Here is a 25,878-nt window from a genome sequence, read left to right as displayed (position 1 = left end):
CAGCTCTAAGTTGGTGAGGGGTCCCAGACAGTAAACAACTGGCTGAACCTTGAGCAGTTAGAGTATGTGCAGAAAGGGAGCTACTGCAAGGACTATGTCTTTTGTTCATGGCCCTCCCAGAAACTGTTTGCTCAAGTCTCAGGAAACTGAAATTGAGGCCTGATCTCTGAGAGAAGACTGAGCAGCCTGTTATGGTGTCTGCTTGGTCCTTTCAGGTAGAATGACCTCAAAGCCTCACTGTAAATGATTTTTTTCAAGTTCATAATTTATTCTTCTTGGCCAACCCTGACTTGAGTAACTTATAGTTTAAGCATTAACTGTGCCAGTAGAGTGATCAAAATGTACACTTTGCTACCCATCAAAACAACCCCAGAAGATTTTGAGTATTTCATCACTATAGTTTTACCTATCAGGAAAGTGAGGCTCAGAGAAATGGTGCCTTGTGCTAACATCACAGATAGTTGGCAATAGGCAAAATTTGAAAGCACCTTTGATCTAAGGACATAGCTTGCTGCGGGCCGCAGGAATATCATAAGAACTCAGCTGGTTATGGCAAAGTCACTACCTGGAGGGATCAGGGAATTCCTCCAGAGGAAGCCAAATCCCAAGGAGTTTTTGGTGTTACTTGGCTTGTTATATATCAGCTGTCTTCTGTTATGAAAATCATGTGTGCCTTCATAGTTTTCCCAATTGACTTTTCCCTAAGAAGGGCTAACAGTGTAGACTGATCACTCTCTGGACATACACATTCCAGGTATTTGGAGAACAGCCTCAGGAAAGGCTTTCTCTGGAATCAGATTATCTCCCTTGGCCACTTTCAAGGACTACAGGAAACACCACCCAGGTGGGCGCCCATTGTTAGTCCCAGGTGGACTAACAATGATTAACAGCCCACATGCAAGTCTCCTGACTTACGGTAAATTCCACAAGGAGACACCGCCTAGGAGAGGTGGACATTAAGTAATAGCTTTACACAATTTATCTCGGACCCTCCCTTTATATACCGAGACTTCTAGGAGGCAGAGGAGAAGAGAAAGGAGAATGGAAGAACTAGATGGGTAAGAACTTGAGAGGAACAAACTGAGATGGGGAAGAATTAGATTGAAGGGCTACAGGAGAGTACTAGAGGAATGAGATGGAAGATGAGAAAGAGCCAGGTGGGGAAGAACAAGATGAAGTAGAACGAGAAGAGGAGAGAGGAGACGGGAGAGGAGATGATATGGGAAGGAACAAAGTGGATGAGAACCTAGAAGGGGCAGAGCTAGATGAAGGAATTAAGACAGAACCTAGAGGGAATGGCAGACAAGTGTAGAGAGAAATCAGGCTAAAGATGACCTAAATATGAGAGCAGAATATAAGCTTATAGCTGTCACAGAATAATAAAGTATATGGATTAAGGAGTTTCGTGTACATAGATTCATTTCTTCTCATCAAAGATTAATTATCAGCTGGTTGTAGATTCTTCCCGGACCCTGGGAGGGGACTATCGAGGGGCTGGACCCCCATAGTCCCTGATAATAGCTGATATTTTTATTGAAGTAACTCTGCCTTCCTATGGAAGCCAAAAGCAATACCACACTTATTTACTAGACTTGGGGTTTGGGGAAGAATGTTCCAGACTAAGCTAGAAAGCATCACAGTTAAAGATAGGTCTTCTTAGAGTAAGCCAGAAAATCTGAATTGACAATGGATGACTGGATTTTAAAAAAGTGATATATACATACAGGGATATTTTAGTCAACCATTAAGAATGAAATTAACTAGATGTGATGGTGCACACTTGTAATTCTACAATGTGGGAGGTCAAGACAAGATCTTCTAAAAAGCAAAAGAAACAAAAAGATAGAAAATGGAATTCAGACATTTTCAGGAAAATTGATAGAACTGGAGATCATAACAAGTAAAATAAGCTATTCTCATATGTGGTATCTAAGGAAAAAGAAAACAAACATGAATGTAAAAGGGAGATTATTAGGGATGGGAGTGACTATGACCACAGTATATGGCATGCATACATGAAAAGGTCATAAGAAAATCTTTACTTTGTACAATTAGTATATGTTAATTAAAAATAGTAGATGGAACCTGTGGCCATGTTGGTATTCAAGGACCTCACTGCCATGGGGGCCATGTCAATCCAAGTGGCCTGTGCAGCCACATGGGGCTGGACCCAGGCTGCTGCCGTGGACCATGTCTGGGTCCCTAGCCTAACAGCAGCCAGGGTCTGGGCTGATGTTCATGGCTTGTATTTATTACCACAGAGGGTCATAGGAACCATGCATGTCGAAATCCAAGGGCAATGCTGAGCCAGCCCTGTCCCTTACTGGCCCCGGGATAGCTGGCCTTGCCCCTCGCTGGACATTGCAGCAGGAGAGCTGGCACTGCCTCCCCCTACCCCTGTGGGAGAGATGGCCCCACCCCTACCACAGGCTTGGGAGAGCTGGCCACATCCACGATGGCATGGGCCTAGGAGAGCTGGCTCTTTCCCTTGCCCGACAGGGTGGTCTCAAAAACCAACCATCTCAGCTACCATCCAGACCCACATCCTGGGCCTTGGGTTGCCCCACCCTACTAACTGCCCCATCTATGGCCTGCTGGAGTTCCAACAGGGACTGGTCTTGCAGAATGATAACCGCAGGTTCTCCATGACTCAGGGCAACAACAGGATATCAGAGAGGAGTTTCGGCGAGAATCCAGTGATGATAGTGTACCAGAGGCCTTGAACCGGACCAATGTCTCATTGCAATAATCACTGGAGGGTGGGGCTGATTGGACAAAAGGGGTCTACTGTGTGACACACCACAGCTCCCGATGTCACTAGGATGCATGAAGAGGTGCTGGAAAGATGGAGGAGCAAGGCGGGTTTTTTTGTTGTTTATTTTGTTGTATTTTTAATTAATTTGGGAGGGCATACTGCAGAGGTAAGGGGCAGATAAGGAGGGACTGGGAGGCGAGCGGGATTGGGGTGCATGAAGTTAAATTTCCAAAGAATATGTTTAAAATGAAAAAAAAAACGGTAAATGGATAATGTGATATAAATATACTGTATATAAAGGTATGAAATTTTCAAAGAATATTTTTTTTAAAGAAAGAAAAGGGCTGGGAATGTAGCTCAGTGGTAGAGTGCTTACTTAGAATGCAGGAGGTCCTAGGTTCAATTCCCAGAAGAAACAAAAACCCAAACAAACAAAAAACATGAGTGCAGAAGTGAGACAACAAAGAGAACTGTCTCAGACCTTGGGGTCAACTACGAAGCAGAGAAATCTTCCCTCTTAACCTATTCGCCAAGCCTTCCAAGAGCTCTCTAAACAAACCACACATTAAAAAAAAAGTTGTAACTTCTTCACAGCTCTTTGAGTGCAGCACCGGCACTTTGGCGTGGATTTCCTAGAACAGGATGGTCAGGAACTAACCGCTCTGGCATCAATGTCCCCAAGCCCTGCTCCTTGATGCACAATTAACCCACGTAAGTGCTCCAGGAAATGCCTAAGGGTTTTTTGGAAAAAAATAAAAATAAAAAGCCTCTTGGAAACAATTCTCAAAAGCATAGGTAGGCAGCCTCTAGGGATGTATACTGGGTCCAGCAGGACAGGTTGTGCCTCCACGCACAATTGCAGTTTACTATCACCCTTTCCATCTGGCTCTCAGACCAAAAGAATCATCAGGCTCCCATACCGCCTTGATCGAGATCAGCTACCCTTGCTGTCACGAGAGTAATTAATGGTGGCTTCACAGGACTCTGGAGTCAGGGGCTCCAGCCCTCGGCTAATGAGAACAACTGTGGCTGGGGTGGAGCTGTCTTCAGTGCTTGCCAACAACCCCAATCCTCCTGTGTCCGTCGCGCTTCCCAACAGGTCCTCAAGGAGGCACAAGAACAGGAAGCTTTTGCCTCGCTATTTTGGGCCCACTCAGGTCTAGATACAGATTCTCAGGCAGAAAAAAACGCCCTAGCACTGAAAATCTGGCATCCTCAGACCTAATAGCCCCAGCGCGGTCCCAATAGAAGAACGGTTTTCCAGTTAACACCATTGTATCTAGTGGCCATTGGGCCAACCCTGAAAAAGTTTGTTTCCAGGGGTGGGAACAGCAGGGGACCAATTGGAGGACTTGAAGTAGTGCCAGTGGGCTAATCCTAAAACTCCAGAGACCACTGGTGGCTGTTGAAGGTGGAGAGGAATCGGAGGGTTTCGCTAGATGGAAGCTCCTAGTCTTCAAAAGAAAAAACTAAGAAGCATGCGCAAGGCCACTGTGACACACAGACAAGACAGATCAGAATCAGCATCCCAGAAAATCTTATTAAAATGCGAATCCTTAAGCTACAAGCTCTTTAGCTCTCCAGGGCTTCAGGGTGTCGGGTGGGGTCCAGAAATCTGAATTTTAAAAATGCTTCCCCAAGAACCTCCCCCTTGAGGCTTGAGACTCTGAGCGGGTCAAGGCTGTTTTAAACAAAGTTGTTCCCCCACCTGCACTGATTACTTTAAAGCTGTTGGGAAGATGTCCTTACTTAACTCAAGACTCGGGGCTCGTCCCACCCACTCCCCTAGGACCAAGAAGCTATAAGACCGGAAATAGGAGCTCTTCCAAAGCAGCTTGAAGCTAGGTGGAAGACTGGGAGAGTCCCAGCCATTCCCACGTCAGCATCTTTGTGGGCTATAAGAGCGGGCAGCGTGGAGCCTGCCGGGAGATGTAGTACTCATCGCTGCTCCGCGCCTGCGCCCTGAGCAGTTGCCGGTGAGCTTGGGAGAGCCGTGGGCGCAGAGGCGGTGAGTCCCGGAGCGGCCAGAGGGCGTGGCTGTCCCTGGGGCGCGGGCGCGGGTAGCGGGGCTCTTTTCGCAGGCTGGGGCCACACAAACTGGCAAATTTCGTATGTGCCCTGGGCGCCAGGCCCCAGGAGCAACGAGGAGCGGCGGGCCCCTATTCGTTCAGGGACCCCGCCGCCGCTCCCTACGACCCGGCCAGGCCTTGCTGGGAGTCCTCCAGGACTGGGAGTGCCCATCTGGGTGGTCGGACATCGTCATCTAGAAGCTTGGGGGGACCCCATCCCTAACACTGGCATCGGATTTTAAACCAGCTTTTAGATTTGGGGGGGACATGTCACGCTTGCTGTTTCCCTAAGTGCCCTCTTTTCTTACATCGCTTTATGGGTAGGCCTGTGAGCGTGGATTCACTGAGGGGAGGTTTGAGAGGGAAAAAAAACAGTGTTTCTTAATGAAGTTTTCACTAGGTAGGGCCCAGGAAAGGAAACCTAGAGGGCCACTTCCCTGGTAGACGTGGTGGATGGTTTTGGGTCAGCCAGGGGAAGGCTGGCCAGCTGTGAGGCTGGAGAAGATTAGCAGAGGGTCCACAGCCAAAAGACTGCAGATCCTTGGATGTTCTCCAGCAACGGTTACATGCTTGGGCTCAGGAAACTAGAAGCTTCCTAGGAAGGAGTCTTGACCAGCAATAAATTTCACATGAATCCTTACCTTGTGCCAGGCACGCTGCTATTCACGTTCTGTGCCATTTGGTCCTTGAAGGATATTTTTATGAAGTTGATGCTATCACCATGTTCATGTTGCAGACAGGGGCATTTGGGTGCGAGATTTACACAGCAAATTATGCCTAAATCCTGGCACAGAAGTATAGGTTACTGTCACGGTAACGGGTGATACAGAGTCAGTTTGGTTCAGTTGACTGAATGGGAAGAGAATCAGGACTATTTTTTTCTTGAATCTCTTTAAAAATCTTAAATAACACAGGTATATGTGGAACTGCGACAGCAAAGGCAGAGAGAGTGGAGATCCGTAGTATATCTGCATATGCAGATCCTGAGCCCTGATGAGGCATGTATATGACCAACCCCATGACCTCACCGATTGCAGTAAAAATATCTTGACACTTTTAGTTATTTTGGAAATGTTGCATTATCCCTCCTATGTTTCTTTTGAAATATCCATATAGGGAAAAAAAAAGACTTGATAGTAGACTAGGGATAGGATTAAAAACCAGCAGATCAGTGGGAGCTTATAAAAAGGCAGAGTTGCCTTTGTCACTGTAAGATATTAGAGAGGTGCTTTGAGTAATGCTATTTACTGAGCACCTTAAATTTACCTGGCATAGCTGAGAAAGTAAATTGAATTTTCAATTTCCAGAGGATATGTGGGTGAGCTCTTGAGATCTTTGTAAATGTTTGAAATGTATGTACACTTGATTGTGTCTATAAATGTTGTTCTGGGAAGTGAGTCCCCAGCTTTTATCTGAGTCGCAAAACCGCCTGAAAGACTGTGAAGTGCTCTTTTAAGTCTTTGTGGGAGAAAGCAAAGCTAAGTACAGACGGTGAGTATACCATCTTGTAACCATTGCTTTTTCTCCTTTTCATCTTTTCCTGTCTTCAGCTGTAGGTGGCTCCCCCAGATTATTACAGAGAGGAAAAACCTGCAATCTGAGACATAGACCCCAGATAAACTGTACCATTCTAGAAGAGGTGATGGCTGTGGCCCTGGGTTGTGCAATCCAGGCCTCCTTGAATCAGGGCTCTGTGCTGCAGGAGTATGACACTGACTGTGAAGTCTTCCGACAACGTTTCAGGCAGTTCCAGTACACAGAAGCTGCCGGGCCTCATGAAGCATTCAACAAACTCTGGGAGCTTTGCTGTCAGTGGCTGAAGCCAAAGATGCGTTCTAAGGAACAAATCCTGGAACTGCTTGTGCTAGAGCAATTCCTAACTATTCTGCCCACAGAAATAGAGACCTGGGTGCGGGAACACTGCCCAGACAATAGAGAAAGAGTTGTGTCACTCATTGAAGACTTACAGAGAGAGCTTGAGATACCAGAACCACAGGTGAGAAACAAAATGTGGAGTCTCTGTTCTTAAGGAAACAAAAAGAGCTACCCAGGCCATCGGGTCTGTATCCATCATCTTGACTCTGATGATTCCACAGCCCCAAGACTTCTCTCTAGAGACTTTGCAGTGTTCTCTTCTGCTGGAATCAGCATATGTGTGTGAGGTTCTCCACTGGATCGGACCCCATGCCCTCTTTAGGACACACATATGGGAATGCCCCAGTTACTATTATTAAATGAAATTTGCAGACAGCCTAGCTTAGCTAGAAACACCAATTACAGTTACCAATACTTTCCTCTATGGCTTGCTAGCCAGCTCCTGCCATGGTATGATTGATTGTGACTTCTAAGTGTCTAGTGGTTTTTACTTTGTTAATGAATTTCTTTTCAAAACAGAAGGAGGAGAGGATAGGGTAAATGTGCGCCACACATTCTAAACTATATACTGTTTGTTTCTTTCCAGAATGATCTGGCTGACACTGAGTCAAGTAGAGTATAGAGAATGCAAAGAAAGGCAACCTAGCTTAGTGTCAACTACTAGGTATTTCTCCAGTGTATGTGTTCTTCACTGCATGGGAAGACATCATGAAGTGGTCCTATGCCAGCACCTCTGCTTTCAATTACTGTGATGGGACAGTCAGGAATTCTGACCAAGGTTCCAGCGCTATGAGTAGTGTTGTCCCTGGTGATGTGATTTTACAAAGGGGCCAAAAAATTTCTCGGTAAAGGGCAATAAATTCTGTGGTTTTCTCTGGTTTGTGCAAAAGTGCTAAAAATAATACACAAAAGTTATTTGCTTTCTACCTTATCAGTAGGATGTGGTTCTTGCTAGGTTCTTTTCACCTACATGAAGGTTTGAAGAAGGAGTCCCAAGTTGGGGAGAGTGTAGGAAGAGCTCTGCCTTGTAAGTGATGGGCCCATATCTGGCCCATTGAATTCCAGTAGCAGCTCCTGCCCGCATATTGCCTTGTGTTCAGAACCACCTCTCGTGACTTCTGTTCGGGGAAGGTGTAAGTGCGCAGGTCAAGCTGAACACAGGGCACTCTTCTCAGAAGCAAATAGCAGGCGCTTCTACCTGACCCTCGAAAGCTCTGCGGCTTGAGACTGGGGTTCCTAGAGCAGTTGGCTTCACTGCAAGTCGTGCCTTGCTTAGGAAGTCCCCTGAGGTCCCAGCATCCCTAGGGTAGCAGTGGGGAGTAGTTTCCCTTACTTTCCACAGCTTCCTGGTTTGGGTGAAAATAGAAGATTTCTTCTTTGGGAGGTCTGGGCATTCGTTGCACATGTTAGGAGTTGCAAACCACTCCTGGCACTTGATCACTCAAATGCACTTACAGTGCAGCTGGATCAGCTGTGAGTGTGAAATGCACACTCCCCACAGAGACTTTGTATGAAGAAAGGAGCAGGTGGAATAACTCACTAGTAATTATTTGTGTTGATTACTATTGAAATCCTGGTACTTTGTATATGTTGTAATAAGCACATCCTCGTTCAGTCAACTCTCCTGTTTTTGTTTGTTTAGTTGGTTGGTTGGTTGGTTGGTTGGTTGGTGTTTTTAATGCATTGCCTCCAGGAACTCCTGGAGACTTTAAAGCTACATGTGTGGCTCATGATACGGTTGGTGAGGAATGGCTGACTTAGAAAGAGGTAAACTGGCTTTACTTCCAGTGGAGTCTAGACTTTGGAGTGATGTTGTTGGCCTCTCTCTCAGATTGATATGGATGACATGCTCTTGGAAGAACTGGCACCAGTTGGAACAGTGCCCATGCCACCCAGCTTGCACCTGGAGGCACCTGCACTCCAAGTCATGGAACCTGTCCAGGAGCCCCCAGTGCCAGAGGCCTGGATCACACAAGCAGGACCACAGGACCTAAACTACAGTGCTGATGCTGAATGTCAGTCCTTTCTGGACCCGGGTAAGGCAAGGCTTTTATTTGAGTTCTGGGTTTCTGTTTGACAGCTGAAGAACTTGGAGGTTTCAGTTTGAGTTAGAAATAGGAATCCTCCAATGGCCCTGGACCACTGACATAAAGAAGTGGAGGGCTGAGAACAGGAGGAGGGAATCTCTCTCTAGGAACACCAGGGAGTGAGGCACATTGGCTAGAATGTCCTTGGGAGCTGGCTATAGTGATGGCCTTGCCCAAGGGGCTTTTCACCAAGAGTGCTATTTGGGAAAACCTCTTGTGGGAGTTCAGATCCTCTGGTGAGGACAGTTGTCCACCAAATTTTAAGCCTGCAAGGTGAGATCCAAAGGGCCGGTTGCTTTTACAGTCTAGAAAGCCCCATTGGAGTAGAGTACTTTGCAACATTCTCTCTTCAGGTCCGTAAAAGAATGCAGTCATTCATAAGAGGCGAAAAAAATGTCAATTTCTCCGGGCTGTGGTGGTGCATGCCTTCATTCCCAGCACTCAGGAGGCAGAGACAGGCAGATCTCGTGAGTTTGAGGTCAGCCTGGTCTACAGAGAGTTCCAGGACAGTCAGGGCTACACAGGGAAACCCTGTCTCGAAAAACAAACTAAAGAAATGTCAATTTCATAAAATCCCAAACTAGGATAGTGTTTCTAGACCTCCTGCATCAGCCTAATCCAGAGAAGTGCTATACACACTAATGTTTGAAGCCCACTGGCTCTGGCATAACAGGGTGAGTCCTAAAGGAGCCAGGTCCAGTAGACAAAGGCAGCCGGGCCGTGCAGCCTGCATGGCCCTGTGTTTCCCGTCCCTTTGGAGTTCTTTCACACCATTGTCCACGTTCTCTGCCCCGTTTCTTCCCTCACTCCCATGAAAGATTTGGCTCAAGTGTGGCTGGAATCCTTGAACATGGACTAAACTGTGGATATCACTTGGACTAAAACTATGATACTGAGACAACAAAAGAAAACAGCAAAGTGGAAATCAGTGAGAACAACCCAAGTTACAAAATAGAACTACCTGATGCATGAATAACTAGCAAAAGCTAAGGCCTAGAATTCCTTTTTACAGTTTCATATTAATTCAGCCAACATCAGGAGCGCCTGTGAAGACCCAGGCTAGACACTGGGGATTCATTGGTACACACAGCAGAAAAGCAGCCTTAGCCATCCTGGAGCTCCAAGTCTGGTGGGCCGTGGACACATTCCATGTATGATGTGATGGAAGCAATCCTAGAGGGCATAGGGTGATGATGAAGCACATAGGAGAGTCACCTTACCACCAGCTAAGGACTGACTCCGGGAGGAGGGGCTTAGGGGAAGCACCAATGGAAAGGAACCAGAATGGGCTTGCTGAGCAGGCAGTGCAGATGGAGAGGGGGAGAAGTAGAGTAGAAGAAGCACCGCCTGCAGAGGCTCCGGGGCAGAAAGAACACCTGCATTTGCACTGGGAGGGGCCGACAGAAGCAGACCAGCCAAGGTGGTAATCATGGAGAGGTAAAGGCAATTTCACAAATATTTAGTGTATGTGAAACATAGGGCTTGTCACTGACTGACTGGTTCTTGGGTAATGAACAAGAAAGGTGAACGATGCCGCCTAGGTCTCTGGCCCATGACCTGGATAAATGGCAGTCTCACTCACTAGCATAGAGAACTCAGAGGAAGGCTGGTTTTTCATAGGTCAAGATAAGCTTAAGGTATGACCACACCAGGCCAGAATATTTTTAAATGATGGTAAGAAAGAAAAAAAAAAACACCCTAAAGTCCATAGTTAAACATATTGGTTGAAGCAGTACTATATAATATTATCATTTATATTATAGTGTTTATATTGCCTTCATTTCAGATTCTGTTAAGAAGTTTAAATTTAGCTGGGTGGTGGCAGTGTACACCTTTAATCCCAGCACTCAGGAGGCAGAAGCAGGCAGATCCCTGAGTTTGAGGTCAGCCTGGTCTACAGAGTGAGTTCCAGGACAGCCAGGGTTGTTACACAGAGAAACCCTGTCTCAAAAAAACCAAAGTAAAGAAAACCCAGAAGTTTCCATTTTTTTTCATGTATGTTCACAATTAATTTTAGAACTTAGCCATCCTACTCAATTATAAATCTGTATATTCATTCTGTTTTTGCATGTGATTTCTTTCTTGTCTCAATATTGCAGGTACATAATCATAGAGCAGTAGTATTAATCTTACTATTCATATTCATTTTCATACTTTCTAAAGCATATTGACATTCAGACATTCAGTGTATTTTTAAAAAGAGACATAATAATGAATCAAGTAAAAAGTAAAAATTGGAAGAAATTATCCTATTTAAAATGATGCAAAATGATGCAAGACTTACTGTCACATTATTTATTTAAAAGTTAGTTAAAATTTTATTTTTTTAAAAAATGAAAGCATCTCAATATTTTGCATGATATCATATTGGAGATTGAGTGAAAAATCATAAGATAATGGTTAATGGGGGGAAAATGTAAAAGTCATACACGAAATCCATTGAGTTTATCTGAAAGTCTGGACCATATCCCCTGTCAGTAAAAACTGAAGTTTGGGAGGATATATGTAATATGTATATGCAGATTAATCATTTAATTATAGTGATTTAACTACTACCACATTTGCTAATTGCAAAATTAAGAAAAGAACTTAAATGGAAACTGCAAATAGATCTAACAAAGACAAAAGCTTTAAGAATTCCCTCATTGCCGGGTGGCAGCGGCGGCGCACGCCTTCACTCCCAGAACTTGAGAGGCAGAGGCAGGTGGATCACTCTGAGTTCAAGGCCAGCCTGGTCTATAAATTGAGGTCTAGGGCAGCCAGGACTGTTACACAGAGAAACCCTGTCTCAAGAAACCAAAAGAAAAAAAGAAAAAAATCCCTTCATTTGGGGCTGGAGAGATGGCTGAGTGCTTAATCGCTTACTGTTCTTGCAGAAAACCCAGGTTTGATTCCCAGCACCCACGTAATGGCTCACACCTCTGTGAAACTCTAGTTCCATGGGACCCAGCACCCTCTTCTAGCCTCCACAGGTTCTTGCACACACGTGGTACACATTCATACACTCAGGTGTACACACATACACATAAACTAAATATTAAAAAAAATAAACAGTTCCCGCCAGCACTCGGGAGGCAGAGCCAGGTAGATCTCTGTGAGTTCGAGGCCAGCCTGGTCTACAGAGTGAGATCCAGGACAAGCACCAAAACTACACAGAGAAACCCTGTCTCAAAAAACCAACAAAATGAAAAAACAGTTCCCTCACTTAACTTTATGCCTGACACCCTAGAACTTTGGGAGATTGTAGACTTTCTTCAATCAGAAAGAAAAAGGGTAAGGGGATGCTAGGCCTGAAAGCTTAAACTGTGTCATATAAATTCGAACTTAGAAAATGTGGAGTCCAATTTAGTGCCTCAGAACTAGAACACATTTTCAATTGCCTAAGCTCTGGATTTTTTGACTCGGTTAATGAGATTTCACTTTGAGTACATGCAAGATGTCAAAGAACACACCCTTTTGGTGTGCTAAATGATAAGAGAGATGAACATTTAAAGTAAAATGTAAATACATGTCATCTGTAAACATCAGAAGATTTTTTTTCTTTTGTTTTATTTTGTTTTGTTTTTTGAGACAGGGTTTCTCTATGTAACCTTGGTTGTCCTGGAACTCACTCTGTAGACCAGGCTGGCCTCGAACTCACAGAGATTCACCTGCCTCTGACTCCCAAGTGTTGGGATTAAAGGCATGTGTAACCACCGCCACCACCACCCGGATTAATTTTTTTTTAAATATGTGTATTGCGTTTGTGTGTGGATATGTGCATGTGAGTGCAAGTTCCCATGGAGGCCGAAGGAGAGTATTGGTTTCCCTGAAGCTGTAGTTATAATAGTTGTAGACCCCTCAGGTGGGTGCTGGGAACTGAACCCAGGTCCTCTGCAAGAGCTGTGCATGCTCTTAACCGCTGAGCCATCTCTCTAGCCTGAGAAGATTTTTTAATTTGTATTTATTTATTTTGTATGTGCGTATGTGTTCATGTACATTCATGTGTGAATATCAGAAGAGAATTTGCGGGAGTCAATTTTCTCCTACCATGTGAGCTCCTAGTGTCAAACTTAGATCTTCCTACTTGTGGGCAAACAGTCTTACCTGATGAGCCATCTCCTAGCTGAGAAGGTTATTGTAACGTGAACTTCTTCAGAATTTCCTGTTAGAGTAAATGCTAATATAAGTCATATCTAATGGCCAGTATAGTAATGACACCTCCTAGAGCAGCCGTTGTGACACGATCTTTGCTAAGTGGAGCTTAGTAAAATGCTTCACTGAACACTGGATGAGAACACTATTGAAGTACCTTTCTTAACCTCCAATTTTTATCCTTTATATCACACTCCACTATATCATTTCTTTTGCACCGTATTCCGCAATTAGAAATCACCTCTGAAGTTCAGCAGCTTAAAGGAGAAAGTGAAAAGAGGGGGTGCTTTAAACACACACACACACACACAATTTCTATGAGCCAGGAATTTCCAGCAAGTTTCCAGTGTTTTTTCTGGCTCAGTCTCTGAAAACTAGCAGAGCCCTCGCTTCCTTGCTAAGGGAAGGGGACTTCTCCATATGCATGTCCTCAGGACAGGCAGCAGGCTCCTCTCATAGCAGCTGATCGAAAAGAAAGCAATACATGTGCCACGACGTTGTTGGTAACCCAGTCACACACTATCACTTCTGCAATATTCTCATTAGAACAAAGTCACAGATCCAACCCACACTTAAAGGGGAAAGAGAAACTCTCGCTTGATGAAGACTGTAAAATAATTCAAGGGCTTATTTTAAAACAGCCATTTACCCATTTTTTCTTGCATCTAAAAATTGGATCCATTTTCAGCAATGATTTAGTAGTGAGGGTGGGCACCATTTACTTGTGTGTAGTTATCTAGATGTCACCATGTGTTTTCATGGGAAGCCTAAAAGTAAAAAGCCTGTTCGTTTTCATTGAATGTCCTTGGGACTTTCCTATCAGTCCTTATGGACTGATATTGTTGGACATCTATTCTTAAGAAAGGACCACATTTACATTGCGTTGATTATTGTTGTTTTTACTAAGTTTTAGAGTCAGTTGGCTCACTAAGGAAGATTGTGTTAAGTCTGAAGACAGGTTGGAGAGTACTGCTATATTAATGATACTGCATTTTGTGATGCCCGAACCTGAAATGTGTTTCTGTTTACTTGGACTTTCTCCGGTGTTTTCAACAGTGTTTTATAGTTTTCAAAGTATAAATTTTACACTGAGCTTATTAAATTTGTTTTTAAATTATTTTAGTCTTATTAATGTTATCATGAATGGAATTATCTTATTCAGTACATTTTGGATTGTCCTTTGAAAGTATATATTAATTGCCGGGCGGTGGTGGCGTATGCCTTTAATCCCAGCACTCGGGAGGCAGAGCCAGGCAGATCTCTGTGAGTTCGAGGCCAGCCTGGGCTACCAAGTGAGTCCCAGGAAAGGCGCAAAGCTACACAGAGAAACCCTGTCTTGAAAAATCAAAAAAAAGAAAGTATATATTAAAATACTGTTGATTTTTGTGTATTGACCATGTAGCCTACAAACATACTTACCGTGTTTATCATGATAGACTCTTTAGGGTTTCATATATATATAAAATTATGTCACCTATGAACGGTAATAGTTATCTTTTGACTGTGTAGTTTCCCTTTAGAGCAGTATTAAATAGAGGTAGTGAAAGTACACCCTTGTCTTGTTCCATGTCTCAGGAGAATTTTATTTGCTCTTTCATCATTACTTTGATATTATCTGTGGGTCTTTCATAGATAGCATAGATCAAGTTGAGGAGATAATATTTCTGTTCCTACTTTGAGTGGTTTTTATTAATTTGAATAGCAATATTTTTGGATATATCTTATTAATAAATTGTTCTTTTACTCACTATAAAATGAGACCCTTTATAAATAGCAACTTTTGGTTTTAATATCTGAGTTGTCTAGCTGTCTTATGAATAATATTTATACAATATACCCTTTTCCATCTTGGAGGCAGAGGCAGGCAGATCTCTGTGAGTTAAAGGCCAGCCTGGTCTACAGAGAAAGTTCTAGGCCAGCCAGGTCTACATAGTGAGACCCTTTTTCAAAAAACAAATGAAAACCAAACAAATAGGACCACAAAACTCCAGTCTGAGCTTTACTTTCTTCCCATTGAACTGTTTAGTCCACTCAGATTTAGCCTGATTCGGATATGGTTAGAATTACATGTGCCATTTACTTCGTCTTCTATATGTCTCAGAACTCTTTTGCTCTTCTCTCACACACTACTTTCTTTTCTGTGAAGTGAATATTTATAGTGTATCATTTTACTACTTGCTTTAATGAATTTTCACAATTTCTAAGTTAATTCTTAAGTAGATGATTATGGTTTACCATTAATGCTCTAACATATCATCAGTTCAGAGTGATATTAACAATGTCATTAAAATACAGAAACATTAGCCCTATATAGGTCTGTATTCTTCACTTCTGTATTATAATCATATTATTATATCAACCCTGGTAGAAGCCCCATAATACAATGCTATAATTATTACTACACATAGTTTTAAGGATTTTAAAAGAACCAAAAGGATAAAAGAAAGCAAATACATTACAGCTTTTGTTTTTTAACATTATTTATCATTTATGGTTTTCTTCATTTCTTTAGGTAGATTTGAGCAGGCAACTCTAGTCCTGTCTTAACCATGTACAGATTTTTCTCTCACCTGCCTCATCTGTGCTGTTATTGACATATACATTGCCTTTCTACATGACATAGGACTTGTTTTCTTAAATGTTTTGAGGCAAAAGAAGCAGACCTTTTGATTTATAATTATATACTACTTTCATTTGTGCTATTTTTTCATGTAGCTTCAAGTTACTATCTCAGAGTCGCTCACTTTCAGATCCAGGACTACACTTACTATTTTCAACATTACATAACTGTTTTCAGGCAAGTCAGCTAGCAACGAATTCTGTTTTCTGTGCATTGATAGTTTGTCTACGTTTCTGTCTGTGTGAGGGTGTCAGATCCCCTGGAACTAGGATTACAGACAGTTGTAGGTGCTGGGAATTGAACCTGGGTCCTCTGGAAGAGCAGCCAGTGCTCTTAACCTCTGAGCCATCTCTGAAGCTCGAATGTAGGATTCTTAGTTAACAGTTTCCATTTTTCTCTAACACTTTAACTATGTCACCCCACTGCATTTCAGCCTCCCTGGCTCCTAACGAGAACTCAATTTCATCTCAAACTAAATTGGTATCATTAAATCTCTAACTAATTTGGAGTTTTATGTCTTAGTAAATTGCTACTAACTTTAAACTTTTATTACATTCATTTACTCTGTGTGTGTGTGTGTGTGTGTGTGTGTGTGTGTGTGTGTGTAAATTCCTGGGCCTACCACATGTATTCCAGGAATTGAATTTAAGTCAGCAAGCTTGGCAGCAGGAGTCTTTGCCTGCTGAGCCCTTAGACTGGCCCCTCTACTAACTTTAATCTAATCAAATTGAATCTCTACCGAAATAGTTCACTTATAATTGATGGGTCTTTTTTTTTTTTTTTTTTTTTTTTTAGTATTTCCTCTGGTGCCCTACAGAAATACCTGTTATTTTAGCGTGACCATGAAGAAGTTCTGTCAGATTAACTGCTTTATAATACTTAGCTTACAAGGGGGAAGAAATCAGCAAAATTACCCAGTCATTAATTTAACAAAGAAATAACAATAATGACTTTGTTGTGTGACAAGACTTTTCCTGGGGAGGTGCTACACACATATCTACTCACCTCAGACAGGGAGCCCATGACAGACTAAACTACAGATACCATAAAGTGCAACTTGCTGATCCAATAATTATTATAGGGGTTACTTACAGGAACAGAAAAGACTCAAAGACAAGCTGCATCACCAAAGTCCACCCCAGGACAGGTGACAGCTCACACAGCTGGAAACCTGGAGCTCACTGCTCAGCCTGCAGGCAGCTCAACAGGTTGGAGAGTCTCCTTCCCTGGCGACTCAGCTGGTCTAAACCTCTTCCAAGCAGCTCTACTGCCTTCTGCTTCTTCCTGGCAGCTGGTCTCCTCTCAAAGTCTTCTTTGCAACTTGGCTTGTCTGAGAATCGTCTTTGTAGCTTGGCTTGTTTACTCCTGGGAAGAAGGCGCCTAGTGAATCTGGTCAGTTTCAGGGACTTCCTAGAGCTGTCTTGAGTTGTTTGCCTTCTGTCTTAAAGGCTTCCCTGCAGAATGAAATGGCCAATTATAGCAGAAACTGTTATATAACAGCTACACATTTGAGTTAAAGTTATTACAGTATATTATCTAAAATGTCATTTCCTTAAAAAATATAAGCTATTCATTTGACCAGAAAATATGCACACACTGGAATGTAGAATGTAGTCCAGGCTGACTGGAACTCACTATGTAGCACATATTGGCTTCTAACAGATGGCAGTCTTCCTGCCTCAGACTCCCAGGTGCTGCAATTACAGTCATGAGCCACCACCCTTGCTTGGTCATACTTTTGAAAATATCTGTTCAGTTCACTTGTCCATTTACTGATTGCATTACTTATTCTTTGGCTCTTTCTTTCTTTCTTTCTTTCTTTCTTTCTTTCTTTCTTTCTTTCTTTCTTTCTTTCTTTCTTTCTCTCGTTCTTTCTATATATGCTGGATAGTGACCCTCGCAGATGAATAGCAAAGATTTATTTTTCCACATTCTCTAAGCTATTTCACTACCCTGTTAATTGTTTCCATTACTGTTCACAAGGTTTTTTTCACCAGACTGTTAGAGCTCATCCAAGGAGGTGATGCTGTGGTGGCACAGATGTCATCCCCCACATTTCACACACTCACTTTCTTACCCCACATGAGACTGTGGAGTCTAAAGGAAGCATAGTAAGGTTCCTAGAACTCATGTTTCTTGCCTAAGGTTGATAACAGCAACCAAAGTAGATCCAGGCTTCTGCCTTACGGAGCAGATTGTAATGCCAAGCTTTGTGACCTCCCTCTGGCGTCAGCATCTCCTGGCCTGGGGCCCAGTTCTGCTGGTTAACTGTGGAAAGACCTTACTTTCAAGGGAGAGAAATGTGCCAACAAATAACAGCCAATTTGTCATCTGAAGATTCTTTTTTAATTATTTATTTATTTTTATTTTATGTGCATTAGTGTTTTGCCTGCCTATATGTCTGTGTGAGGGTGTTGGATCTCCTAGAACTGGAGTTACAGACAGTTGTGAGCTGCCATGTGGGTTCTGGGAATCAATAGGTTACCACTGGCCAATTCTTACTATTATTTTCCAAGATATTGGAGTTCTTTTCAGAAAGGTTTACTGATAACTGTACCAGGACATGTTTACCATGTTTTCTTCTAGTAGTTTAAAAGTATCAGATCTAACATTAAGGTCTTCAATCTTTTCTTTCTTTTTGTTGAGACAGTGTTTCTTTGTGTAGTCCTAGCTACCCTGGAACTCTGTGATTAAATGCATATGACACCACTGCCTGGCTTCTTTGATCCACTTTAAATTAATTTTAATAGGATTAGAGATAGGAATAAAGTCTTAATTATTTATGTGTGTAAGCTGGGTGGTGGTAGTGCATGCCTTTAATCCTAGCACTTGGGAGGCAGAGGTAGGTGGATCTTTGTGAGTTCGAGGCCAGCCTGGTCTACAGAGTGAGTTCCAGGACAGCCAGAGCTGTTAAACAGAGAAACCCTGTCTCGAAAAACTAACAAAATGAAGAAGTAGCATTTATGTGTGGATATTCTGTTTTCCAGGTACCATTTGTTGAAGAGACTATTTTTTTTCCTCCAAGATATATTTTAGGCAGCTTTGTCGCTATGGTTCTGTTGGTGGCAGGTATTATGAAAGCTCCAGCATTCTTCTTTTTATTATTCAGGATTGCTTTCACTGTTTCTATCTTCTGTGCTTCTATATGAACTTTAGGGTTGATTTCCAGTTCAGTGAAGAATGTAATTTGAATTTTGAAGATTGCACTTAGCCAGCAGACCACTTTGGGTAACAGTACCAATTTTACAATTTTAATTCTGCTAATTTATGAGCATGGGAATTTTCTCAATCTTCTAGTATATTCCTCAATTTCTTTCATACATGTTTTGTACTTTTCATTATAGAGGAATTTTGCTTTATTGATTAGGTTTATTCCTAGGTACTTAAAAATATTTTATTTTGGTTGTGAGCCTAGCCTTTAATGGCTAAGCCATCTCCACACATGCATTTAATGCCAGCACTCGGGAGGCAGAGCCAGAGTTCAAGGCCAGCCTGGTCTACAAAACTACACAGAGAAACCCTGTCTCAAAAAAAAGCAAAAAAGAAATTTATTTTAGTTGTGTGTGCACTGGGGTACAAGAATACAAGTGCCTGCAGAGGCCAGAAGAAGGCATCAGGTCCCCCAGAACTGCTGTTACAAACGGCTGATGCCTTCTTCTGATGTTAAGTGCAGAGAAGTACTGCTTAAGCCATTGCTCCAGCCCCTATTCCTAGTCATTTTTGATGGTATATTAGATGACATTGGTTTTCTGATTTCCTTCTCAAGGTCAGTACTGTTTTTTTTTTTTTTTTAAGCTACTGGATCATCTCTGTTGCTTTGTATCTTGCCAGTTTGCTGAAATTGTATCAGGTCTTACATTCTTGTATCTTTAGGGTCTTAAATATAAGAATGTATCTGCAAATAGGGATAATTTGGCTTCTTCCTTTTCTGTTTGTTTCACTTTTATTTCTTTCTCTTGCCTTGTTACTCTGGTTAAGATTTCCAGTGCTATATTTTCCGAGTAGTGAGAAAGGACATAGCATAGAGCTTTCAGTGGGTTTGGTTAACTCTTTTCCAGTAGCCGGATGATTGGCTGTCTAGTCCAACATTTTCTAGATAAGTTTGTGGGTTTTACTGTGGGTTTCTGGAGATAAACAAAAATGTAGGTATCTTTGAATCCTGAAGCAGTTCAGGATAAGACCTTAAGACGGCTTTCTTAATATACACCATTATATTGTGGGAAGTAGGGAAAACTTCCGCCAGTGCCGGGGTGCTATGCGAATTCCGTGCTGCATGTCCAGGCTGTACTTTTGCATGCTGGTGGAGATTTCGTTCTCTGAGTCTCTCCTTCCTTTGTCCCCGCCTGCGCTCTCCGCTGTGCTATTACCATGTGTGGGGTGCTCTTTCTTTCTTGTCCTCCGTTCTGCTCTCCAGAAGGATCTGCGTTTTCTCATTTCGCTGTCTTTTCACAGCTAACACCAGCTGCCTCCAAGGCTAGTTAGCTCCTCTCTGGCTGTTTCAATCCTGTCCCCAGGAGAACTGGGCAGTTGTTAGGTGGGTATAATCTGCCATCTTGGAGTGTTCTCTGAATCAGTAATTTATATATCAGCTTGTGATCTCTTCCAAGTTTTAGTTTGTGCCCTTTATTTTCTCACAGCAGCTTTCCTTCAAGCTGTGACCCTCAGCATTTTTATCTATCTCATATGGTCCCCTCTTCTCATCTCAACTTTGAAATCCAAACAAAAACCAAATAGTGAATTTTGAAGTATATTTTTCTTCTTTTTGAGGCAGAGTCACACGTTGTAGCCAAGGTTGGCCTGGAACTTGCAATTCTTCTATCTCAGCCTAGAATTATAGCATGCACCATCATACCCAGCACAGAAATCCATCTGAGTTCTCTCATTCATTTCTTAGTCTTGAAATTGAAACATATGGTCTTTTCTTGATAAAACAAACAAGGAATTTCTATCCATTTCTCATGTCATAATCTAAAATACAAACTTTCCTGTAGATTAGTATTTACTTGTATGTGCCATTTTAATAGTTCTAACACTTAACCATCAGCCCATTTGTTAGCTTGTTTCCTACTATTGTTAGATCATTTCCATAGCAGATGTTACTGGAGAGCAGTAAATGTGGTCAGCAGTGAGGAGGAAGAAAAAGAGGCAGGAAAAATAGGGTGCCGGTGAAGGCTGAATGTGTCGGGAGAGCAAGTAGTACTTAAGATGTTCGACAGGAACACTACCTAGCAGTTCATTTGGGTTATTCGTTTTTTAAATGCCCTTTCTAGACTCCTGCTGACACGTTACAACTACTTTTTGCTGCTTCCAATTAAGTTCAATAAAATGGAAATGTTTCTGTGAAGGTATCAAGTGAACTTATCCAGTAAACAATTTCCTAACACCTAAGTTTACACCACTCTTCTCTGACATGTGTGTTTAGACCACTGTTCTTTGACATGTATGTTTAGACTGCCCTTCTCTGACACGTATGTTTAGACTGCTCTTCTCTGACACGTATGTTTAGACTGCTCTTCTTTAAGCACTCAAATGCAGTAATTCCCAGTTTTCACTATACCAACATTTTATAAAGATTTACTCCATATTTTAGCTCTAGCATAAATAAATGTATTATCGAAATAAATACAGAACTAACATAATACATTGCTTTTAGAGCACGATTCATTCACCTGAAGCACAAAAGAATGGCCTTCTCAATTGTTATTTTGTTCTTATCTTTAAAAAAGACTCTTATAAGTGGCTCCAGATGAAGGAACAGTAATTGGGGAGAAAATGGGTATTAAGACACCATGTATCCTTGCACTCAGCCTATATTCCAGAAAAACCTTTGATGAACCACGCTGTCATGCTTCTCCCTTTTTCCTTCTATGACCAGGTTATCAGTTGCCAAAGCTTGACATGAACTTCCCCCTGGATCATAGAGAAGAGCCATGGGTAAAAGAATTAGAGGATCCCAAAGAAATGAAACAATTGCTTGATTCCAAGATTGGTAAGTAATGGTTCCTTTACAGTCTCGGGAAGAAGGCAATCAGCAGTAATCAGGGTAAAGAACTTGGAGTGTGTCTAGGCATTTCTACGTTCACTATTGACTTTCCTTCACTTTTTCCTTTTGCCGAACACAATGAAACCTTCAGTTTCTATTTCTTCTCAGGTTTTGAGATGGGAATAGAAAATGAAGAAGATACTTCAAAAGAGAAAAAAATGGAAAATATGTACCCATTTGTTGTGACTTTAGAAGGGAATGCTCTCCATGGTCCCATTCTGCAAAAGGACTATGTACAATTAGAAAATCAGTGGGAGCCACCCCCAGAGGAGTTACAGACAGATTTAACAAAACTTGTAGATCCTCAGAACCCCATTCTAGGAGAAACACCTGAGAGCTCCAACTTGGAAGAACCTCTCAACCCGAAGCCTCCAAAGAAAAAGAGTCCTGGAGAGAAACCTCACCGCTGTCCTCAGTGTGGAAAATGTTTTGCTCGGAAGTCACAACTCACTGGGCACCAGAGAATTCATTCAGGAGAGGAGCCTCACAAATGCCCTGAATGCGGAAAAAGGTTCCTGCGTAGCTCTGACCTCTATAGACATCAGCGACTCCACACAGGAGAGAGGCCCTATGAATGTAGTGTGTGTAAAAAGCGATTCACTCGGCGCTCACACCTGATTGGGCACCAGAGAACCCATTCTGAAGAAGAAACATATAAATGTCTTGAGTGTGGAAAAAGCTTTTGTCATGGATCCAGTCTTAAAAGACATCTGAAAACCCATACAGGTGAAAAACCTCATAGATGTCATAATTGTGGGAAAAGTTTCAGTCGCCTGACAGCACTTACTTTGCACCAGAGAACACACACAGAAGAGAGACCTTTCAAATGTAGTTATTGTGGGAAAAGCTTTAGACAGAGACCAAGCCTTGTAATTCATTTAAGAATCCACACAGGGGAAAAGCCATACAAGTGTACTCACTGTTCTAAAAGCTTCAGGCAGAGAGCAGGCCTTATCATGCACCAGGTCACACACTTCAGAGGACTTCTTTAAGAACTGTTAAGGGGAGCAGGTCCTATGACAGGGTAACATGGGAGTCTGCAGTAGCTGGCTGTCTTACAAGTACAGCTTTGAGGGGTGCTATTTTTAAAAACCATCTTTCAAGGTATAGGAGTTCTAGAGTGTCTACCTATCCTTAACAGTTTTTCTGAATTTAATACCTTCTGTCTTTTTCTGTTGTTTAATTGCAATGGAAATTATTGGTTCCAAGGCAACCATATGATAAGCATAAGCACAAAGCATATAAACGGTGGCAGTCGTTTATAGGTAGGACCAATATAATGGAGCATTAACAGTGTCTGCTCTACACTACCACACTTGTTCTCCCCTATAATTATTAAAGGCGACTATGTGAAAGCAGCCATTTAGATATACATGCTTCATGTGGCAAGAAATGAGGCAGTGAATTTTGACAAACAATACAAACGTTTCAGGAGGATTAGGAGAAAGAGGATGTCATTGGCCTAAGGAACAGGCTTGTTTCCATTTACATTTTTATGCTTAGAGTTGTGATGTTGTGTTTGGACTTTTGTGACGTTCGCTGCCCTGCTTAGTTGGCCGTCTGTGAGTGATGGTGGTTACAGTGGAGTACTATGCTTCTAACTGTCTGCGAGCTCTAGCAGAAATAACTTGCAGTTGAAGTTGTACAAGTAGAATCTAACTTTATTTAGATGGACTGAAGAACAAGTATCCGTGGATTTTCAGTCATTGGTATTCTCTCATGTTTATTTCAGTGCTTTTGAAAGTGTATCCATTCTCTAATTCAGTGTTTTCTAAGTATGTGTCGTAGTATACTTTGTTCTGCAAGATGTTCTGCAAAAATTTTGGGAATTGCTTCTAGCTGTGTGTCCTTCCTAGATTCATTATGCTCATGAGCATAGGAGACTCTTGGAAAGGTCCTAGTTTAGGAAAGGAGGCTAAGGCGCCTCTTGTAGCGCAGTGCTTTCCAAACTTCCTTGACCCCAGAACCTTTTTCTTGTCCACATAGTAATAACTTGCAGTGATACTCTGCAAGTATCCCTTGGGACCCACTGCCTTAAACCAGTATGTCTGTTAGCTATCAGTGTGGTCCTGTAGCTCTAAACCTAGTTATTTCCAGTTTCAAGAATTTTATGAAAAAATGATTTGAAAATATACATCTTTTGTATTATACACACATCATTCAAGGACATTAAGATCACTAATTCGCATAATTTGTGGGTTACTTAGTGATTTGCAGCCTCTGAATTTTAATTATACTTACATACACATCATTTTAAGAGGTGAAGGTCACTAATTCACATAAGTTATGAATTACCTAGTGATTCTTAACCTTTTTGAATTTTACTTATAATCACACACACACACACACACACACATACATATACATACAGAATTGCTACTTATATAAATGTTCTCATGTATTCATAGTAACAACTCAATCTCATAGTAAGGGAGGAAGTCAATGAAAGCTGTTGATATGTGAAAATACTCCTTGAGCTTAGTCCTTGTTATTAGACACAAGCAATGGGACATTCAATTATATTCCCTTCGTGAAGATACACAGTCATCTTTAAAGTAGAACTAAGGAAAGTGGGTCTCTTCATTGCATTCAAGTTCTTTGAAGTAACATAGAAGTATTTGGCGGGTATGTATTATGTGCCTAACTTGTCCTGTTCTAGTCTTAATGGAAGCTAGTAACAAAACATAATTCATGTGTAAGGCTCATAAAGAGTTTCAAATATCTCTAGTTAAACAAGAGTTGGGAAACAAATGGAGAACAATACAAGAGAGCTTGTAATTAAGTGCCAAATCATATAAAGTGCCAGAGCCAGGATGTGTCTTTAATTCTTGGCATCCAGGTCCCTGTATGATGCTGCTAATAATTCTGGGATTAAAATTAGACCCCAGTAACATAGGAGGAGTCTGAATGTAGAGATTAAAAATACAGAATGTAATGGCTTCTCTTTCTCTCTTGTGGAATTGCATTCAAACCAGAACAGTGCCTTAGAATGGATGTGCCCAACTGCTCTGTATTTATACACTATTTTAATAAAGTGGAAATGTATATATGCTCTTTTTGATTCTCTTGAATTAAATAATCATTTGAACAACTTAGAGCTACTTCCCTAAGCAGGGGCAACAATCACCCCAATACACTTCTCTATGCCCATCCCAAGTTGGAATCACTTTTCTGATTGCACCCTAGTGCTGTGGTTCGCTGGCCAGATTAGTGGCAGTCATAATATGAATTATGTCTCTTCCCTCGTCTCTATCCTGAGCAGATTTGTACAGGGTGGAAGACATCCTGTATTCACCCTTTGTTACTTCCGTGCCCTGTATACAATAATAACCATTAATAACCATTCATGGCATTAGATACAGAAACATGTGAAGCATTTCTTGGAAACAGGTTATAGTGTTAGTACATTGCATGCATGTGCCTAATTGGGGCACATACAGGACCTACCTCCTATCATTAAGGGTAATAAACAGGACTCACCTCGTAATTACTATGAAGACTAAATAAAATATATTTTGTTCAGGTCCTATACAGTATCAGCATTAATAAATATCAAACATATTGTACTTTCTTTTTATGTAATAATAAAACATTTGAGATTGTGGATTTTCTCTTAAGTATGGCTTTGCTCACATTCTATAATTTTTATATATAATTTTCTTGATTATCAAATTGTTATAGTTTTCAATATAATTCCCCCTTTAGCCCAGGAGCTGTACAGTATTACCATTTTCGGTTTGGGTTTTGCTGTACAGCAGCTGAAAACTGGTTTCATTCCATTGCTGCTTTTAAACCTCATTTTTAAAAGACTTGAATTTGTAAAATTTGTTAAGCATCCTAAAACTATACAAGATAAGGGTTTCATTTGTGGACACAATACTTAGAGTCCTGGCCTTTCCACTGCCTTAATATCATTTTCATCATTCTTGTGAAGGAACAGGAGCAATTCTGTCTCCCTGCACACCACCTTCCTTGGGTTAATTTTTTTAATGTCCTGTGAAATCATATGTTACAATTTGAATAAATTGTAGTCTGAATAAACACAGATCAAACAAACTAGGCAGGCTCAGAACATTCACCCACCACCCACCCCCCAAGATCCCATCCTTGCCTCTCCTGGGAGCAGACAGAACCCACAGGAGTCCCTTTAAGGTTTTCCACACCCCTATCCTCCTAATCAGCAGGCTTGTTTCATTGCTTGCCGGGTTTGTTCACCCAAGGACTACAAATAGGAAAATCAGTCCCTGCTGCCTCACTGTAATGTGGCCCGGGGAGAGGCATTACACACTGCCCCT

General features: G+C 41.8%; 1 protein-coding gene across 3 annotated transcripts; it reads left to right on the top strand.

The window, feature by feature from the left end:
* The first annotated feature begins 1,019 nt into the window (after positions 1 to 1,019).
* Znf449 (zinc finger protein 449) lies at positions 1,020 to 24,634 on the top strand. 3 transcript variants are annotated; one of them, XM_076562738.1, is made up of 5 exons: positions 1,020 to 1,058; positions 6,375 to 6,820; positions 8,531 to 8,735; positions 21,416 to 21,529; positions 21,692 to 24,634. In XM_076562738.1, the coding sequence occupies exons 1-5, from the start codon at positions 1,055 to 1,057 to the stop codon at positions 22,573 to 22,575; spliced, it is 1,653 nt and encodes a 550-aa protein (XP_076418853.1). In that variant the 5' UTR covers positions 1,020 to 1,054; the 3' UTR covers positions 22,576 to 24,634. The 3 variants fall into 3 exon arrangements, with proteins under 3 accessions (XP_076418853.1, XP_006992050.1, XP_076418854.1); XM_006991988.4 differs by lacking the exon at positions 1,020 to 1,058 and adding an exon at positions 4,678 to 4,763; XM_076562739.1 differs by lacking the exons at positions 1,020 to 1,058; positions 6,375 to 6,820 and adding an exon at positions 4,730 to 4,763.
* The last annotated feature ends 1,244 nt before the right edge of the window (positions 24,635 to 25,878 follow it).

Source organism: Peromyscus maniculatus, chromosome X (assembly GCF_049852395.1).
Source record: "Peromyscus maniculatus bairdii isolate BWxNUB_F1_BW_parent chromosome X, HU_Pman_BW_mat_3.1, whole genome shotgun sequence".
NCBI lineage: Eukaryota > Metazoa > Chordata > Mammalia > Rodentia > Cricetidae > Peromyscus > Peromyscus maniculatus.
The sequence above is the reverse complement of the archived record's forward strand: the minus strand, read 5'-3'. Positions and strand labels throughout refer to the sequence as shown.

What these genes read in the sequence shown, in the direction of transcription:
- Znf449 (XM_076562738.1), top strand. An exon ending in TTGAGATACCAGAACCACAG is followed by an intron (nt 6,821 to 8,530) that starts GTGAGAAACAAA and finishes CCTCTCTCTCAG; the next exon opens with ATTGATATGGATGACATGCT. An exon ending in TCAGTCCTTTCTGGACCCGG is followed by an intron (nt 8,736 to 21,415) that starts GTAAGGCAAGGC and finishes TTCTATGACCAG; the next exon opens with GTTATCAGTTGCCAAAGCTT.